At 35.8% G+C, this 21,722-nt stretch overlaps 1 protein-coding gene across 3 annotated transcripts in view; it reads left to right on the top strand.

Annotated features, from left to right (window-relative positions):
- The first annotated feature begins 623 nt into the window (after positions 1-623).
- ece2b (endothelin converting enzyme 2b) overlaps positions 624-21,722 on the top strand; it is a 60,920-nt gene continuing 39,821 nt past the window's right edge. The window contains exons 1-2 of one of the 3 annotated variants that reach the window (XM_079388071.1): positions 624-698; positions 797-873. In XM_079388071.1, coding sequence (XP_079244197.1) covers positions 841-873 — 33 coding nt within the window. In that variant the 5' untranslated portion in view covers positions 624-698; positions 797-840. Of the gene's footprint in view, positions 699-796; positions 874-13,626; positions 13,730-21,722 lie in introns of those variants that run through there. The other 2 variants (XM_079388072.1, XM_079388073.1) reach the window with 2 other exon arrangements.

The raw sequence follows: 21,722 nt of genomic DNA on the forward strand, positions 1-21,722 counted from the left end.
ATTTTCTCAGTATTTGTTTTTAATTTTTTTGCACCCTCAGATTGCAGATTTTCAAATAGTCGTATCTCAGCCAAATATAGCCGTATCCTTATTTCTGCTTTCAGATGATGTATGAATCTCATTTTTTTAAAGAGCCTTATGACTACTGGTTTTGTGGTCTATAGTCACATGATATATTTTAAATGTATATGTCTATGTTGTATTTTATAGCCTACATATTTTACAACTAGTGGAGATAGGCCTACAGTTTTAAATAATAATAATTCTTAGTTATTTTGAATTACATTTAAATTAGAACCTACATGGTTTTCCAGTTCCATTTATAGTTCTTTAGAAACTGTAGTAATGCTCCACAAACACAAACCAAATCCCTAAAGAACCACACGGCAGCTCAAGAACTATATACGGGGGAAATTGAGATTTTTAAGTGTACATGAAGAGGGTATTAGCGCTCATCCCACTTGATGCCTATGACAGAGTCAGCAACCCAGTCCATACAGATGCGGCGCGGGAGCGCGCCTTCAATCACGGACACGGAGCGAAGGGGCGGAGAGAGAGAGAGAGAGAGAGAGCACAGGCTGATCTATATCTATCTCTCTCTCAGACATCTTTCTATGTTGTAACACACAGAGCAGAGGACGTGCTGGTCGTTGGCGGTGGCACAGCATCATGCGCGCCGTCTTCTGAAGCGTTCAGCGGTAGGCTATAACGCATCGCGTCTGTTTCAGTGTTTGCAGATGGAAAGCTGCGGCTGTGGATGGATGAAGGCTGGCTTTAACACTCATGTTTGTTTCAGGCGCAGGGATGGTTTAGTCGCGTGCGGAGCGCCGATGCTGCACGATGAGTGTAGCGCTGCAAGATTTACGAAATAACGTGAGTCTTTTCATTAAATCACAAAACATCTGCAAGCCTTCTCATCGCCAGAACACGGGGTGAAGGGAGCGGAGCTGCTTTAAACTGATTCTTGGCACGGAATAAGGCGAATTTTGCACATTTGGAGATAGATGTTTTTAATGTTTACTCTTCGACTCATGTAACGAAACTCGCGACAAATCATCTTATACTCGCGCACAACGCAGATGTATTTATTTAACCAACTGTTTTAATTATATTCGGGGTTCCCACGGTCGTTTCCGCGTTTCATTAATCACAAAGAACCTGTTTAAGGAAAACAAACAGTCGTTAGCGCTGCTCTCTGTCGCAAACAAACTATTGTAACGCTGTTCTTGAGTGACACTTACACCGACCGAACCCACAGCTCAGATTCCTCTCTGAAGAGCTGTTTCCGACACAAGACCGACTGGTTTTTATTCATTGACTCCTTGTTGGAGGTTTCGCTGGTTTGTTTACAGGGAGTGGCTACCAGAGCATCTTCAGTTGCACGACGCTTTACGGACTGGCGTACGTTACCATGGCAACTAGAGCGGTGGGGGGTCGCTGTACTGTAACATGTAGCTGCCATTTTCCCGCGAAATCTTACTTTTCTTTAAGGTTACTTTTTAAAAATATTTCATGCGTGTTTGTTGATTGTGATAAAGCGGAACATTGGAGGGGCTGTTATAAAATCGCGAGTCATGTCAATGCAAAAATAAAATGTTTTGTTAGATAACCTATAGGTAATGTAGGCCTACTATGTGTGGAAATATTGAATTTAATGGAACAAAACAAAACAAACATATATGAAAATGGCAGAGTAAATATGAATGCTTTGGGATAAACTAAAGAAATGTATCAGTTCAGATTTTTTTGCTTATAAAAAAAATAAAACAAAACAATGCAGGGTAAAATTCTAAATACAGGTCAATCATTTGCATTTACATTTAGTCATTTAGCAGACACTTTTATCCAAAGCAACTTACAAATGAGGACAATAGAAAAAAAAAACCCCAACAACAAATATAATTAGAATAGAGTGGGCTAGAGTTAGAGGTCAAATGAAGATGGAAGAGTTGTCTTTAGATGGCTAAGACATTCCACCAGGAGGGAACAGTTAATGAAAAAGTCTGTGAAAGTGAAACACTTGTAAATAATAATAATGCATGTGGAAAATTGCTTCAAATTACTACAATACATTGTGGCCTATTTTTACAGATTTGTTTGTTTAGAGTGTATCTGCCAGGTAGCGCCGTATGAAACTCGCTGAAGCTCAATACATAGGTTAAGGGGTTTTGAAGAACCCATCACCCATCCTTAGCAATCACCACTAATAACTGAAACTTAATGTAGCCAGAGCGGATGTGAATTCACTCATAAACACGCACCGTTTCAGTCATTTGGGAGGAGTGCTCAGAGGTCATGATGGAGCTGCTCTAATTAGCCCGTCCAATATGCTGTAAATCAATTACTGCTAGCAGAGCAAGAGCCATTTACACAACTTTGTTATCTGGATCAGCAAGAACATTTTTTTTAATTTAGTTTGACAGGGACATTGTACATTAATAAAAACATTCCTGTAAATGTACCAGAATTAGCCAAAGGCTATTTTTCATCCGTAGTCCCTGGACAAGATGTTACAAGTCACCCTAAAGAAAATGTGATTAAAAATACATAATAGAAAATTTAATAAATACACAATACAATAAAAATCTGTTTAAACAATTTAGGATCAATTAAAAACAATGCAACAAAATACAAACAATAATAGGATGGCTAGCAGATATAAGATTCTAGTACTGATTAACCAATTCTTCAATTGAACCCTAAATAAAGCATATGTGTCTAGATCTCTTATAGTTGTCGGAACAGTATTCCATTCTCGTGCAGCTTTGACAGAAAAAGCAGACTGACTAAATTTACTTCGTCTCAGCGGTATGATACAGTCTCCTCTTAATGCGCCTCTTGTAGAGCGATAATCAGTTGTTCTAATATGAACATGAGGGGGAGAAGATAAACCATAAATAATTTTATACATCAAGCATACATTTGCATACTTAATCATGTTTTCCCAACTTAAATAAAATTTTCCAGTATTAGACAATGGTGAGAATGTACAGATTTCTTATCGAAGACTTTAAGTGTACGTTTGTATAAGACCTCTAATGGTTTTAGAGTCACTGAGTCATGTGGGAAATAACCATAGAATACAGTACATCTTAGCTGCTTCTAATGACGTTATCTCTAATAGTTTAAAATTATAGAGATTAAACCTAACCTGCTTACAAACCTTTTTTGCGTGAGCTTTAAATGTAAGTTTAGAATCAATCAGTATTCCCAGATATTTATATTGAGGCACGTCTGCAGCCTCACCCCTGACACGTAAACATCCGGCTCTTTAATAATACTGTTAGCCTTAGAGAAAAACATACTGTTTTGGACACATTTAGTTGCAAGCAATTCTGTTTTAGCCATGCCGACACATTAACCATAGAATTCGTAAGTTCATTTGCAACTTGTGTCAGACTATTACCATGTATATAAATCACTGTATCATCCGCATACATTTGTATATTAATGCCAGGACATGAAAGATGAAAATCATTTATATACATAGCAAAAAGCATTGGACCCAAGATAGATCCTTGCGGAACACCAGTCGATGTACCTAAATCATTGGATAGGTGATTGTGTTCTCTAACACACTGAAATCTATCTGATAGATATGACTCAGTTAAGTGTATGTGATGAGAAATTAAAACAAGCTAACTTAGACATCAGGATTCTATGATTAACGGTGTCAAAGGCTTTCTTTAAATCAAGGAACACTGCTCCAACTACACCACCTTTATCTAAGAGAGTTTTAATATTTTCAATAAAAAAACAATTTGCGGTTTCCGTTGAGTATTTTGCTCGAAAACCAAACTGCATTGGATGCATTGAAAATGAACTACTACTCAAGTAACTGCTTATCTGTTCTGCAACTAGTTTCTCCATAATTTTAGAAACGGTGGGTAAAATACTAATTGGCCTATAATTATCAATAGAAAGGGGGTCTCCACTTTTGAATATTGGAACAACAATCGCCGACTTCCAAACACTTGGGAAATTGACAGATTAATAACTTTACTAATAGGTTTAATTAGGGTCAAACTAGACTCTTTGAGCATAACAACATCCATGGCATATTTATCTTTTGCTCTAGATGACTTAAGAGATCTAATTGTTCTCATAACATCAGAATCACTAACAGGCCTTATTCTAAAAACAGGTTCCACTGTTGTAACTGGACAGACATTAGTATACGCAGGCGGAAAACAACAAGCAATAGTTTCTACGGAATCAACAAAATGATGATTAAAAATCTCTACCATCTCAGCTGGATTGTTTATTGATTTCCCTTTTACTTTAAGGTCTAGAATTTTCTTATCTTCATTTTGTTGGCTTGTTAATTTTTTTAACTGATTCCAAATGATTCTAGGATTGCCTCTATCATAGTGAGGAAAAAAATCGGCTTTAGCTTTTTGCAATTTCTTTACCACAGAGTTCCTTAACATAGTAAATCGATATCTATCACTACTCAATTTAGTTTTAAGTGAGGTTTTCAAAGCATGATCCCTGTCTTTCATCAAATTCAGAATATCTACATTTATCCATGGGACCATATTTTTTTTCTTTCTATGATTAAATTTACAGGTATAATCAGTAATAATATTTTCTAATCTTTTTGTAAAAATCTTCCTCATAATCAATACCGAATAATAGATTATCCCATTCTATCTGCTGAATAGCACCTTTAAAATTCTCTTGTTTATTCTTTGGTATCCCAAAGAATTCACATTTCTTAACAAATGAGCTAAACCTCTTCTTAGTTAGTTTCCTAGTTACCAGAATCATATTATGGTCAGACAGACCAGTTAACATATTACAAGATTTCAAAATTCGCTCAGGTCTATTAGTAAATATCAGATCAATTTGACTTTTAGTAGAATTGGTTATTCGAGTAGGTCCACTAATTAATTGTTTAAGATCAAAACTATCTTAAACTAACTAAAAAAAGATTTTTCCTAGTAGATTTATCTTCCCAATTAATGTTGAAATCACCCATGATAATTACCTCCTTGTTAAAATCACATTCTTTCAGTAAAGTATCAAGATTTTCATAGAAACTGCAATTAGAAGAAGGGGGACGATAGATTACAATGAGAGTAAACAACATTTCTGGAGATAAGACTATGTTTAAACCAACATAATTAGCAGTCTGACGCATGTCGTACACTGTGTTCCAGGTCAGTGTACTAATGTTATATGTTCACCATAAAATATGATGAATGATCACCACAGTTCCTGTAAAGAGAAGAGACTGCTTCAGTCTTACCCCTCAACATAACGAATGTAGAGCATGTACCCTTGTTATTTTAGTGAATGTTTCAACAGTTTCAATAAAGTATACACATTTAACAAATCATTTGAAACCAATGCAGTTTTGTAGAATGTTGTTCCAATATACTCTCATAGAAATATTTTTGACATTTTGCCAAATTGGGTGCAAATTTGTATGAATTCATATGACTCCATAAACTGCTTATGTCCCACTAAGGATTAGTATGTAAAATAACACAATCATCAAACATTAATCATTAAATTAATCAAAACTGCATAGTGTTACCCAATGAAATGATGACCCATGAAGTGGTTTAGGACTGTGCAAGCTTTGGATCTGTTGATGGAAGCAATCTGTTTTGATTATCGCTCTGAATCTGATCTTTTACAAAAACACAATTTTCTCAGCTTTTGTTTAAAATGTTGCTTCCCCCCCCCCCATGAAACTTACACATTCAAGTGTTGATATATATATATATAAAAGATTGCTTGAAGCTAGCTAAATAGAAGTTTTTTTCTGTTTGCTTCACATATTTCATGCTCAGATATTCATAAAACAAAGTTATTTGGGTGCCATTAAGTTTTTGTGAAAATTATCAAAAATGCTGGTGGTGGCTGGCAAATAAAAAAAATAAAATAAATTGGCGTGGAAAGATGTAAGATGCTTTTGGCAGATGAGAATGAATAATAACCATTTTGATGGTGCAGTAAAGTGTGATTTTAGTGGGAATATGGCAAGCTGGATTTCCTAAAGCACTGACCCGCCTCTCTGATTTTCATATTGCGTGCTGCTATGTTGGTGTCCGTTGCATCAAACTTTTTGCAACATTTGTTTCTCTGATTCAGCATGAACTCTAGTGTATAAAGCCACTGACAAATTAGTTAAAGATCTTATCTTCTACTGCACTTCCTCTTTGTTTCTGCACTTTCTGCATCATGCAAATAGTCTCAGTGTCTGTTTTGTGCAGGTTTTCACACATTTAGCGATGCTATTGTTTAGTAGTGTTGTTTCAGGGCCTTGCTGTAAACATTCGGCCAGGCTTTGCTGATGTTTGATTTGGCCGGAGACACACTGGCTTGTGTCTACAGTTATTGGATTATGTGGTCCTGAAGATAAAGATGTTATGTAACCAGCATCATCCTGTTTGCGTGTTTTTCCTTCATGCGTACTATCTCCATCAGTGTTTACTGAAAATTAACCCATCATTTTCTGGAATGGTGTTGTCTTTAGCCTACCATTTTAGGCTTAGCAGTGCATACGGTGGTAGTAATAACATGATTTTTGAGTAGCAGCTGCCCTTTCCTGCTCTAATCTAGGAGCAGCTTCTCAAATCCTGATCCAAACCGTAACCATCGTTGGAGAGAGCGCAACACTGGCTCCAGATCAGAAAGACAGGGAGACTCCAGGGTGTGGTTTGCTGTGGGAAAGGCTGGTCGTTAAGCTCTCTGGAGGTGGAGTGCACTCTCTAGTCATCCCCTGCGTGACCCCTGAAGCACTGCTCAGGGCTCAGGAGCGCTGGCACATCCTGCCTTTGGGTGTGTGAGAGCAGGGAGATGGACACACTTTCCTGTCTACGCCAAGACTCCATCGGTATCAGTGTGTATGTGTGTGTTCAGGGTCCAAGTTAAGGTCAGCGATCTAGCAATCCACCTTCTCAGTCGCCATCTGATGTGTCTTACACAAGGTCTTTTTGAATAGTGTTTACCAGAGTATTTTGGGGCATTTAGTTTTTCTAGATATCTAGGCTTGTGGTTGATCAGTATGTGTTTTAAATAGCAGATACCTGAATAGCCAATGTACATTATAATAAAAAACACAGAATAAGACATACAGAAACAAATTGGGAATTCATCTTCTATACATCTCTGCAAAACTCCCAAAATGCACTTTTACATCCAATTTACTGCAGTTTTTTTCAATTTTATCAATAAAACATCAACAACTTTAATTCCTTTTCACACAAATTATGATTACAGGAGCAGATTATCGATAAATAAAGACATCTTTGTGTGAGGTTCCCTGTGCAATACTATGCTACGACCTCCAAAAACTTTTATCAGGACTTCTAAACTAACTTTTTTTATATTTGCTTCACTTTACTAGCTGCATATGTGTGGATTTTCTGACATGGTAAACTTGCTTGGTAGCGCACCCAGTACAGCACTGCACTTGTGATGCGCAGCACTTGGGTACGAGTGCTGTGAAACATGAGTCATGGCACTCAATATAAGAGCTCATGGACTTGCAGAAGCAAGCTAAAATGGCATGGTTGCTTCAGAATATATATTTTTAATGCTATTGGCTAGGTTTAGAGTAGAGTTTAGTGTAGGTAGTGTGTTATTTTCAAACTGTGATAAAGAATTAACTTCTTCAGTAAACATTTGTCTGGACATTTAACATTTAATTTCAAGTGCTATCGTTGTCACCAGAGGCACATTTTATAGTTAGTCTGGGTATGTATTTGTAAATTTTACAGAGGGGAAGGGGAAACCACTCAACAAGCACACATATTTAATGCTGGATGCTGATAAAATAGACAAATAATATTTTACTTCCATAATACTACATAATAAAACTACCAACATTGATGATAAACCGATAATAATTTACATTGTGTAGTTCAAAAAGGGCAAATACTATAAAGCTATACTTATTCTTTAAAAGAGAAACTAACTAATGTATCTCACTCATAACACTTGTTTTGCAAATGTGTTGTTATTTGCTATTGTGAGCTTTACTCATATTAACCAGCATTTACTTGCAATAGATCTTCAGAGATATTTCTTGAAAAATTCTAGAATTAATATGTCAGTCAAAACTGGAAACAGATCGTTCATTTCCTGAAATATTATTAAAATAATTTTTTCTAATGAAAAACTGACAGATGAATCATGTAATAAGACCAGAAGTGTGCATTAACCTTCGTGTTCTTTTAAGATTGACTTTCCTGTTGTTTTGCTTCCCAGAGGCTCTAGTGATGGATGTATGAAAATAATGATAGTAATTTTGCAATTAACCTCTTCTTTTCCCTTCGGATTCTTTTAATTTGTTCCTCTGATCTAATCAAAACCCGCTGGAGAGACATTACTGAAGCTTTAATCTTGTGTTGTTTCACAAAGTAGACAGACTTTTCATAAACGCAACTATTATTTAATAAAAATAATGATGTTGCGTCTGCTTCTGTAGAGAAATAAATCAAAGTAAAGTGTCTCTTCAGTTTATATATCAGTCAGTCAGACAGTCTTCATTGCATTTATTTATGCTTATCTGTCGTCTCGGAGCCTCCAAACATAAGTAATGTAATATGTTTCATAGAGGATGTTTGAAGTGTGTTATCAAGTTGAAATTTTAGTTCTCATAAGATTATTAAAAAAAAAAAAATCATGAAATATTAACAGTGATTCTTCAATGTTAATTATGTTTTTCAGCTATTAAAATGGATTTAAACTGATGAGAAGGTTAAGGGAGTAAATGGGTCAATAGGGACCGGTCTGTCCTGTCTGTCATGTCATCCTTTCATCTTTTCAAACCAGCTATCTTTATTCATCTGCATCCGTCCCTCAGCATTGCACCCCGCTGTCTTTAATCTCCATGTACAATTTCATACCTTCCTTTGACTTTCTTTTTTATTTCTCTGTGTTCCCATTATTCCTCCATGTTCCCATCGTTTGCTTGTTTAACATTCTGCCAGCTCTGCACTGCAGTACCTGAGACCTGGCATGAAAATGACAGAAGAGAGAGAGAGAGAGAGAGAGAGAGAGAGAGAGGGGACGAGGTTTGGCTTTGCCCGCTGCAATCTCACCTTCTTTTTGTTAGCGGCTTGTCGTCTGTGAAGAACTCAATTCCTCTTCCTCTTAATCACATCCTCCCGCAGCAAAGTTACAGTTTAGATCGCTTACAGATTGCTTATTACCAGGCCTGAACAATATTATTATGATTTGTTCTCTTCTTTTTCAGCTAATTATTTTACTCGCAGACTGTAGTTTTTGTTTTGCAGTCTATGTAAATTCAGGCTATTCAAATGCTAAATATTAGAGCGCCTTAATCTAAACAAGATCAATTCACCTGAGAACAAAAATGGCATAGGATATTAAGATTTTTTTTTTTTTTTTCAGAAAATATATTTTTATTTTATTTAGTGTAACTTTTTGAGTTTCACACATTTAATGTGTGAAAGGTGCTATGTGAATAAAAATATATATTTGATTATTTTACACATTTTTATTATTTTTTGAATGGAAGTGTTTTTCGCATTATTTCTTCTCAAGTAAATGTATCTTGTTTTTTAGTGTGTCAATATTATTTGTACTGGACAACTGTGTAAAATACTGATTAAGAAGATGCTTTTTGCAGTGTAATGTTTCTGTGCGCACACCTGTGTGAAAGCTTAGACAACAGGAGGGAAGCTATTTGAAGTCTGTCCTGGTTGCACAAGCAGAAATTCACAGGAAGACAGGAAGTAAGCAGTTAACAGATGACGATATGCTGTGAAGAACAGCTCTACAGTGGAGTGTGACGTTCGGACGGCTCCCTACCATGAATCCTGTGGTGCATTTCTACTGTAGCTCTGAGAAAAGATGTATGTATTTGCGTAATTTTCTTATGTGCACAGAGACCTACATTTTCCTTTCAAATGTGTGTTGATCAACAGTTTGTGTTTTTTAAAGAAAGAATAATGGTCTGGTGCTCAATTTAAAGCGCATATGAGACTGATTCTGTAGGTGATCTGATTTTTTTTTGTCCTATTTCTTGCAAACCCATCAAAACTCTTTGCACTCTCCTGCACTCTCTTTGGTCTTTTCTCTTCCTTCCTTCCTTCTGCTTTTCCTCCGTTCCTCCCTTCTTCCTCTCGTGGTCTGCGTGCGGGTAGTGAGGTAACCTTGATGCCCAGATCGGTGACGTCATTCGGGCTCCCTGGGGAATATACTCTCTCTCTCTTTCTCAGAAACACACACACACACAGAGTGTTGTTTTGTTTAATCAATGACACACTCAAACCGAGGGTGGCATAGCAAATGGAAAAGAGAATATACATTCTCTAAGCAGAAGCCTTTTTGTACCATTTTACCCTGAATGGCTACATTAACACTGCTGTTGAACATAGCACAAATGCATTTTTTTTCAAGTGTGAACACTTTGTATTAACTTCAGAATGTTTTGTTTAATTAGATATTCTAGTAAACCTGCAGGACATCCACCCATTAATGCAATAATCTAGTCTTGAGGTCATGGATGCATGCATTTGTTTTTCGTCATTTGACACTGTAATTTAGAGATTTCTAATTTGAAAAAAAAAAACATTTTCACATTTCACACAAAAACATTTACAAATGCTAGAAATGTGACTTTAACATGACAGATTGCTACCAAATAGCACACCCAGGTTCTTAACTGAAGACCACGACCTTAACCATAACCATTCATCAAGAGACACTATTCTATATTATTACTTTTGGAGGTTTTTGGTCCAGTAATTAACTTTTTCTGAATTAAGCAATAGTTAGTCATCCAGCTTTTAATATTATCTTTGCAGTCCATTAGTTTAGAGTATTGGTAGGTTTTGTGTGACCTCAAGGAAATATAGAGCTGAATGCATTATTAAAAAAGCGGTCCTAGTATTGAGCCTTGCAGCACACCATATCAAAATTGTGATTTATGATACCTTTACATTTCTTCCTACAAAGTGATAACAGTCAGCTAAATAATTTGTAAACTAAGCTAATTCCATGCCATTAATCCCAACATAATTTTCAATCTTATTTAAGACAGTGTTGTGGTCAGTACTATAAGCATTAAACACCAGCAATTCTAAGAGAGTGATGCAACCATGATCATGAAAAGAGCAGTTTCAGTGCAATGATATGGTCTAAATCCTGAATGAAATTCCTCACATATACTTCTTTCCAAATGTTTTAGTATTTGGTTTTTCACAATTTCACTAGCAGCACCCGAGCTGCATGATTATGTTAAAAGGTTGTACAAAGGTGTTCATTTGTGACACATGATCAGTGTCACAAACGTGCTTAAAATATTACATATTACATTACGCATTTGTCAGATGATTTTATCTAAAACAGCTTAAATTGCATTCAAGGTATATGTTTTATCAGTTCATGTTTTCCCTAGAAATCAATCCATTGACCTTGGTCTTTCCAGCCCTGTGCTCTACTGTTTTAGCTACGGGATTTTTTAAAATAAAACTTCAATGCGGTCTCAGACTTTATAGACTTAGTTAAAAAATGGCACAAATGTGAACAGTAAGAATTAGGCAACACTGATTGTGTATGTAGATAATTTTTTTTCTTTCTTTTGGCATGATTTTAATATTTACCCTTCCTTAATGCACATTCCAAGCTGTTTTCTGTATGATTCACTGGTGCATGTTATTCCAAAAATGTCTAATCAGTTCCCTGCAAATAAAATCAAGTCCTGCCCTCCATTCTTCAACATTGACAGTTAGGTTACACTCACATTGTGGAAGTAAAATTGGTTGCAGATGACATCTTGCTTTAACTTTATTGTCAAAAAACATAATTTCACAAAAAGCAGCTATCAGCAGGTCTTCATACGTTCTGCTTATTGGTTTTCAGGGAAAGGGGGGCTCGTGTGAAGTGCGCTCAAGTGTCTAACTACATCAGGCCATGATGGGCCGCCGGCATAGAACAGAATGGCCTTTTGTACCACAACAGTACGGCTCTCTGTCCCTGTACCCTTTAACTGGCCACAATGGAAGCCCCCTCTAACGGTGCAGAAGTGTTAGCACACTCTGAGCCGGCAGCCTGAATGAAGTCTCTATGAATGAGTGGCCAGAGGACTGTGGGAATAGGGGCTGGTGAGGCGATCTTGAATGGGAGTTTCTGTGCAGCGAATATGTACTGAGGAAAGGAAGGGTTGCGGTTTGTTTTTATGTGGTACTGTATGTCCCGGTGGATACTCTAAATAGCTTGATGTAAATGTACGTTATAAACGGTGAGATGGTCGAGCCCATGTTATTTCCGCTTGTATTTTCTTTTTTGTTTTACTCTTTTAAAACTCTTACGACTCTCTTTCTTCTGTGAAACATGAATGAAGATGTTGAAACTAATGATTCAGAAATATAGTTCAAATTTAGATTTGAAATATTATGCATGAGTCATTTAGGCAAATTTTTAGTGCACTGTGATGTTATTTTTTCCATTCATTTAAAGGGGAAGCATGACTATTTTGATAAACATCTTATTTTGTGTCCATCTTTAGAAAGGATTTGAAATGACAGTGTTAAAATGTTAAAAAAGGAGAGTTTTGCTGTTATTTTTTCTTTGCAGTCAGACCTGGGAAATTACCATTTTTGTGAGCAAGATTTGAATTTGTACACCATGTGTAAATAATTAAAGAATTAACTTTTTGACTAACTAGCTCTATTTTGGGCAAACATCATTACTTTATTAAAATTGAGCAATTTGAACAAACTCCTAAAATGACATATTAAAGCGATAACATGGAAGTAGCGATCCTGCGAGAAACTATGCATTCTCTCGCAAAACATTTGTTTTGCACAAGTATTGCATTCCCCAGAAAAATGTTATGTTCGCTCACAAAAGATTGGCGTTCTCTCGCAAAACTATTGCGTTCCCACAAAGGTTTTTTTGCAGAACATCTGCATTTGCTTGCAGAACATTTGTGTTCAATTACAAAACCACCTGATATTATTTCCATCACAAACACAAAAGTTTCTCAGGTGAACTCAAACATTTAAATCATTAAAATATTTTTTTTTATTTCCGATCTTTCTATTTTTACTATCTCTGTGTCTTTTTAGGGACTCTGTAGATTTCCTATTTTCACCTGGCAGAAGATAAATTAATGTTGCAAGCAAGATTTGAACCTACGTTCCCCATATGCGCAGCATGGATCAATGTGCACTAACCACTTTTTACAGCTCACTGTCTCTCTTTCTCTGGGTGATACTTTAATTTATTCGGGACTGTCCTCCACTTTGTCATGATGTTGCACGAATCAAGAAGCCGCCCCAGGCGTTTTTCATAGGCGAAACTGTTTACTTTTCCTACTATCATCATCCCTTCAGAAAACTCCCCCGTTGATTCTCTCGCAATCTTTTTTCGTGTCTCAAACTCCCTCCTACTCTCGCAGACCCTCCTGACTGTGATTTTCAAACTCCCCTGTTTGTGTTGTTTTCTGCGCATTCATCTGCTCTCATTCGTCCCTCCCGCCTGTCTGAAAGCATTCTGCTCGCTGTTTATGGTCTCTCTGTGACGGAGGCCACCACCACAGAGAGAGAAGAGAAAAGGAAATGAGAAGGGGGAGGCAGTGTCTTTCTTGTCTTTGTGGCGTGTGAAGAACATACAGTACTTGTTCACGGTTCTGTGTGATGAGGCTCGTTGAATGAGGGATTGATTTATTGTTTTGTTTTCCTGCTGTCTGGGTGCAAAAGCCGTTGCTGACTTAACGGAGACGGTGAGAATATATGCACAAGTATGTGTTTACTACAGGCTGTTTCAATATGGCTATGGGGATGTTTCTGCCTTTATTGCTCAGACAGTTTAGCCTTAGCACAACATATTGCTTTCACTTTGTGTGAATAGCATTTATAAGTATTTGCAGTTAATGAAAACAAGATGCTATTTGTAGCTGCTTTCATTTGGTGCAAACACTACTTACATCCTATTGTGTCTCTAGTCATTTGGGTCAACGAGCCCCCAAAAATATCTTGTTTAAAAGAAAATCTAGATTAAAACAGGTGGCAAGTTCTTAGAAATGTTATATCTGTCAATGTTTATGTAGTTATCTACTCTGGAAAATAGAAACAGTTTTCGTCAGAAATTGCTAGGAAATATCACAGATAATTAGAATAAACAGCAAGCAACGTTCAATTCAATTTTAAAATGTTAAAGTAGAAAGACTGAAATAGTATATTTTGTAGAACATACTCTAATAATGTTTTATTTACAACTTTGAAAAAAGCATTTATTACAGGACACCGAGATTTTGGTGTAATGACAGTAAAATGTCAAGTGGTGTAACCATCAAATAAAAACTTAATCTCAATTTTCTCAACTTCATAAACTATTCAAACATGTATAGATTTTTAAATATCATGACATTTGGAGAATATCAAAAGATTAACGTAGAGTAAGATGGTTACTCCATTTGACCTGAACAAACAGCCAAAAATGTCAGAATTTGTAATATTTATATCTTAAAACTTATTGATCTGGACTCATGAGGGTCTAAAGAGCATCTCTGTTTAATGATTTTCTCAAAATATTGGTTATACCACACTGACTTTGGATATATATGATTTAGATATATAGTGGATTTCAAATATTAATAATATTTTTTTAAAAGAAATTGCTTCACTGCTTTTAATTATTAGGAAACAGTTGTAAAGAAACCACTTATGTCATCATTTTGAAAGAATTTCAGCATTGTATTAAGACTTTTTTTGGCTTTATTACAGTCTATATATTTTTTTCCTTTGAACCACATGTAAAAAATATGAAATGACTGCATGGAAACATGTTTATCATAGAAGACATTTTCTGTATGAAGTGCATTTTTAAATGTATTTTTACATTTAAAGGTAGATGGGTGACATATCTGGACCTATGAAGTTGTTTGGAGACTTTAGGGTCCGCTTTCACAGACAGGGCTTAGCCTAAGTCAGGATTAGGCCATAGTTCAATTAGGACTTTTAAGTGATTTTTATAAACATTCCTTAGAAAAAGGCATTACTGGTGTGCATCTTAAGCCAAAACAAAGGCACTGACATGTTTTAAGAGCAGTCAGTTCAAGTTTCTTTCAGTTGAAACAGCTCAGATTTACATTTTAGTCTAGGACTAGGCTTAAGCCTTGTCTGTGAAACCAGGGGTAGGTGTCCCAGTTTGCTCTCAATTGAATTTCCTTTTAAAGAAACAGTTGAGATATTAAAATAAGTTATCATTTGTAGTTTCTCTTTCCGCAGCGAAGGCTTGGTTTAGTGGCCTGCGAAACTTTCTTTTCAGCCTAACAATTCCCTCTGATTGTAGCTGAAGTCATTGCTTATGTTTGGGACTCACTGTACCAATACCTACAAAAGATGTTGATCAGTCCTGCTAAGCAGAAACAGTCACTGTTTGGATGCAGTAAAGTGTCTGAGAGATAATTAGTGGTTTGCTCTGTCTGCATAACAGGTGTGTGTTTGTGTGTGCATGTGCGAGTTATTGAGCGGGTCTCGCTGTCGGAGTATGGAGAGAGGTCATGAATTGAAGAAAAGAGGAAAAGGAGATTGCTGAACCCTGACTTCCGCTTCGTGTCACCACTGAGAGCTCGGGCCAGCAGTTTCTCTCTCACTCTCACACCCTTGTTTCACCCGCTCACCCTTTCACATTCACTCTGTTTGTAGCATTACAGTTACTTTAACAAAACGGATGGAACAAATCTAAATGAGGTGTAAGCTTAAAGTGTGTTATGTTTTAGTTAAAACTCTTTGGTTTATTTCAGTGTAATAGCGACCGAAAGCTATTGGTAGCTTGACTTCCTGAACGAGACTGTGACTCTTGTGCTGCTTCCAAAACATTTCTCAGGTTTTTTTAGCAGTCTGACTGCCAATGGTGGGAGTCAATCTGGTGATTGACCAAAGGGTTTGTTTCTAGCATTTCTTTTAAGAATTATTTTTAAGAACTTCATTTAGATTTCTGCGAAAACACTAAAAAAGCATATTTGGGCTTTTATTACAGAGACAGTGAGAATATAGCAATCAAGCATACATATTACAATAATGGCAACCAAAAATGAAAATTCTGTCCCTTGCTGCATGAATGTATAAGAAATATGAAAAAGGAAATTATATTTATTTTCAAACTTACAGGTGTATATATATATACCAATATACTTTAATATTCCAAAATACATTTTCAGACTAAATGAAAATGCGGATGGAATAGCCGATTAGAGGTCAAAAGTAGATTTATAATGATTTATTAATGTTCAATTTTTTTGTAATATAACGTAATACTGTAATTGTTTGGAATACTGTAAAGTATGTCGCTTACCCATTTTTACTAAAATATGTTATGTGTTAAAGACAATAAATAAGGTTTTTCTTTATATGTGACATGAATGGGATTAAATATATGGAGGGAAAATGTATTTTTAAAAGCTTTTATTACGTAAATTGATTCAAATATTAACATTTTAGCAAATTTTGTTGACAATTTTTGAACAATTTGAAATGTATCTAAAATATTTTTGCTATTAATAAATTGCTGTACGGAGTCATGTTGTTCTAAACCTGTTAATCTTTGAAACACACTTTAAGATACTTTTAATGAAATTTCTGTCCCTTCATTCGTTTACCAAAAGTTTCAAAACATCCATAATGCACATGATTCCATGATAATCCATATGTGACCCTGGACCACAAAACCAGTCATAAGTGTCCATTTTATGAGATTTATGCATCATCTGAAAGCTTTCCATTGATGTATGGTTTGTTATGATAGGACAATATTTGGCCGAGATGCAACTATTTGAAAATCTGGAATCTGAGGGTGCAAAAAAATCTCAATATTGAGAAAATCACCTTTAAAGTTGTCCATATGAAGTTCTTAGCAATGCATATTACTAATCAAAAATGAAGTTTTAATATATTTAGGGTAGGAAATTGACTAAATATCTTCATGGAACATGATCTTTACTTAATATTCCTAATGATTTTTGGGCATAAAAGAAAAATCAATCATTTTGATCCACACAATGTATTTTTGGCTATTGCTACAAATATACCCCGGCGACCTAAGACTGTTTTTGTGCTCCAGGGTCACATATTGAGTGGTTTAATCCAAGTTTTCTGAATGAGGTTTGTTCTTGTGCATCAAGAAAGTTGAGCTTCCATTTATCATATTTGATGAGCTCTATGTATTTGTGTTAGATCTGTTTTATATGTGACTAATAGTCTCAGTTACATCTGTTCATCATATAAAATGATTGTGTCTCTTCACAAGACTTTAACCAAGATTCAATTGAATTATTTTTACGATGTCTTCATGAACTTTTCGAAGCTTAAAAGTTTTGGTGGATTGAACTGGAGGGATTCCAGAGTTCATTCCATTTTGTGTAAGACAAAAGCTCTTGACTTCATGCAATAGTTACAGAACCATACAAAGATTGCATGAAGTTAACACTTGAGCAGAAAAGACACCAGTTTGGTGAGTTGAAGTCTCTGTAGAGCGCTGGCCTAATTACAGATCTGTTGTCATCTGATTTATCGGAGCTTTTCCAGCTGCTCAATATCCACTTTTGGCAAGGCAATGTTTTTCCGTGTGTAAGTGTGTTTTGTTTGTGTAATCCACACCCTGAGAGGAATTCCATTTCCTCAAATGATCAGGCAATGTCACTTAGGCCCTGACATGTGCTGTTAAGATTTTACTGTGTGTGTGTGTGTGTGTGTGTGTGTGTGTGCGCGTGCGTGCGTGCGTGCGTGCGTGTGTGTGTGTGTGGTCACACCTCAAAGCCTTGATCAAACTGGAAAATGCTTTCACTTCCTCTGAAATACAAGGGTGCAGTCAATGGGAGAACTTTTTTTTTGGTAGAACTGAGCCAACTGGCAAGTAGTTATTGCATGTTGTAAGCATCTCTACTATGCTTGCTAAGTAGAGCTACTAAGCCAACTCACTACACTTTGATAGATTCATGCTAAAACATACAGAAAAACTACATAAAAACACACAAGCAAAAAGTTTCTCTGTAAATAAATGAAAATCTCATGCAACATTTTTCCAGTAAATGTAAATCTTGTTTTAAGGCTGTTTATATGTTTTACAGTTAAAAGTATTATGCAATATTTAATAGATAAAAAAGTATGACAAGTATTTTCTCCTTTCTAAGGTTTTGGTTATTGTGTAATGTCCTGTACTCTCAGGCTCTTTATTTTATTTTGTACAGTCTTATTATCTTTATCTCCATGTTTATTACCATAAAAACTATGGAGCGGACCTGACTTACATTTCACTTCTGGTTATATATATAAAACTGAGTTTATGACAAATCAAATGAATCTTGAATAATCAAAATAAAACTGAAATTGTCATATAGCTTAGAGAACCTCTACAGGCTTCCTGCAGTTTTCCATCAAAATAAAAGCCATAAACATCAGTGTTGTAATTTTTACAATTTTACATTGTAAATATAGTTATTATTAGTAGTGTTATTTTTTGCAGTGAAATATTACGATAGGTATTTCTTATTTTGTGCATATTTTTTTGCAAGTTTTGTATTTTTTTTAGTAGTAGTAGTAGTAGTAATAATAATAACAATAATAATTACTACTACTATAATAATAATTATTATTATTATTATTATTTGGGAGCAACATTGATACATAAAAACACACCAAATTGTGCACCCCTACAAACAAGCACAGACTTGACTTGATGTTTTTAAACATTTAACTAAATGTAAAATTAAATAAAATTGCTTATATTTGCCCAAATCTGGATTTTTGTGTTTTAACTGACAGTTTTTAGCAAAAAAATCACATTTAGTTTTTTTCCCCACAATATTAACCAGCCCTACTGTTGCGTAAAGGGTATTTATAGTAATTGCTCATCTGTAAATGCATTCATATTTGATCAAGTCAGACAATGTAGATTGTGTATGTAATTATGCACGTGTGTGTGATTATTTGTTCTGGGACCTCACCCACGTCTGCTGGCGACAGACTGTCTGAGCACCTTCATTTGGGGGACTGCAGACCGATGACTCGCGCTGTTTCCCACCCTCTCTCTTCAGTATTCCTCTCGTGTGGATGGAGTAATGCCCATGCTGGCTGTGTAAAGCAGGCTTTGTTACCTCATCTTTCCCTCGGATGGTCTCTGAGGGCCGGCAGGGATGTGTGTGGCAGCGTGTGTGTGTGTGTTATGTAGCTGTCTCTCTCTCTCTCTCACTCTCTTCAAGGTGGCTTTGGCTTGGGTGGGTTTCTCAGGGCAGGAGTGTGAGGGTATTTGTGGCTCTCAGGGGCAGAGGTTGGGCTATGCCAGCCTCCCCCCAGCGAGCTGTTTCCTTTTAAAAACACTCCTCAGGAAACCACTTCAAACAATCACATTCCGTGCAGAGAAAGCGCCGCACCACTCCTGGAACTTGGGAAAACCTCTCCCTTCCCCTCGCAAGGCTGCTCTTTTTCTCCGTCTCGCCATATGTTTCTCGTTGGCCTTTAACTTAAACACACATGTGACTGTTTGCTTTTAGAATTACATCACCATTTTTGGGATGCTGTACCTTTAAGACTTCTGAATGTAAATGACAGGGGTTCAAATTTGCGGATAACCTTCAAAATGTAACCATCACAGGGTGAAAGTTTAACAGTCAATTTAAACCGTCAAGCATTTTGAGAGGCAAAAAAGATTTTCTTTTTTCTGTTTTCTATGCGCACAAACACACAGGTGCGTTTCAGACAACACGCAAACACCCAATTGATTCGTCTTTCACATCTCCCTGAGCTCGAGCACTCTCATACAATTAAATCAAGATACCCGTCTCAGCAATAATCCTCATAAACAGTGCATTATGTGAATAAAAACAGCTGAGAAAGAAGTCAGATGTGTATCAAGTAGATCTGTGCATTCGGTCTTAAAGGGACAGCAGCCTATAAATACCCCATTAATGTTAATCAAACAACAAAACACAACTGTAACAAAGATTATTCTATGATGGATTTATATAGTGAACACTATGCAGTTTTATTTCACACTTAATTATTACATTTCTGTACCTGAATAATGTTGTTAGACCTTATTTTATTTGTAACTTTGTTACACTGTATTTATCTATGCTTTAAATCATGTTTGAACCTAGGCTAGTAGTTTTTACTGTGAAGAAGTAATTCAAGTGTGCAATAGGAAAGCAAAGTTACATTGATATAAAATATATTTTTTTCTTGCTGAAAAATGATATTATGGTGATTTTGTGATCTGTTGAAGCACTTGTAAACAGCCTCTGTTATGATTAGTTAACCTCCTTCACTTTGAGTGTTTTATGATTGTCTAATATGCACTGGCCGTGGTTAGAATTGTATTTTTTTTCTATATAGAACCTGAGGTTTCAACATTGCGTTGAAAAAAATAATGCATGGTTATATTCCATCTAATTTTTAATATTTATCAAATTATTTTAATATTGATATTATTATGTTATGCATGTACAATATCACAAATCTCAACTGTGTGATTGATTTATCGATGAAAAGTTGTAGAAACTACATTATCTACATTATTTTTTTCACGTAATAGTAATATCTGAGCATATATGGAGATATTTTATGTGCAGCTTTTATGTTGAATTGAAATATTGAAGGACCTTGAAAATAAACTTCAGCCTCTTTCCTAACACTGGAACCGTACTCTTTGCTCCCTGTTTATATAATATATCATGTTTACCTTTAAAAGTATCAAGGCTGATGTAGAGAGACCTTCCGTTTTTCTCCATTGCGTCAAGGCTTTAAAAAGGCCTTCATAAATAACAATTATAGCTGGTTTCATAACCTCCATGTGCATGTTCTCTCTCTCTCTCTCTATTATTACCCCTATATTGCTGTTTATTTTTTGTGCGTCATTGTGTCGTGGTGCACTAAAGGTTGCTCGTGACCCCACACCACCTCACAGCTGTTCCTGCTGAACGCTTCTGATTGGCCGCGCCTCTATCCAATCAAACAGCCCGTGAAAGGATACAGAGCATATTGATTGAATTAGTGATGGTTCGTTTGATGGGGGCTTGTTGCCATGGTGATGGGATGGGCAGTGAGAACGTGTATGACGGCCTGACCTTTAGCCATGGCTGTGTGTTTCACACAAACACACACGGGCCGATGAACAGGCCTGCAAACTCAAGGCAGGATTTGGGTCCCTCACTGGGATTTGTTCCCCTGTCTAGTTCTCCCTGAAATCTGATCATTTATCCGAAAATGAATACAGTGCACTTCATGTAAACACGGACTCCAGTGTTGCTAATGTTGACTACAAATATTTATTCATATTAATGAAAATAAGGAAATAAATGATTACAAATAGTTTTCTTTAATTGTAATAGATCTGAAATAAATTTGATATAAATATTAGATAAAAATCTTAAAAATATGAAAGAAAATAAGTAACCTAAACAAATAAAAATCAGTTAAAGCTTAACAGAAATATTAAAAAGTAAAACTAAAAATGTAAAATATGAATGAATACTGTAATAGTATATTAATAATATTAAATAACACTGATATATCATTAATTAACTTTGATATTTTTAGGAGATGAAGCCAAAAACATGTCAGGGTGGTACAATTGATCTTCTTAAAAGCAAACTTTTTATTTGTTAAAATATTATGTATCAAAACCCCTTATCCATCAAATTCATGTAGTGCGACCAATACGCAGAAACGCGCTATTATGTAATTATGATATCATCCAGGTCAACATGTCTGTTAAAATATCTGATAGTTTGATCT

Source organism: Barbus barbus (genome assembly GCF_936440315.1).
Source record: "Barbus barbus genome assembly, chromosome: 31".
NCBI classification, from domain to species: Eukaryota; Metazoa; Chordata; class Actinopteri; order Cypriniformes; family Cyprinidae; genus Barbus; species Barbus barbus.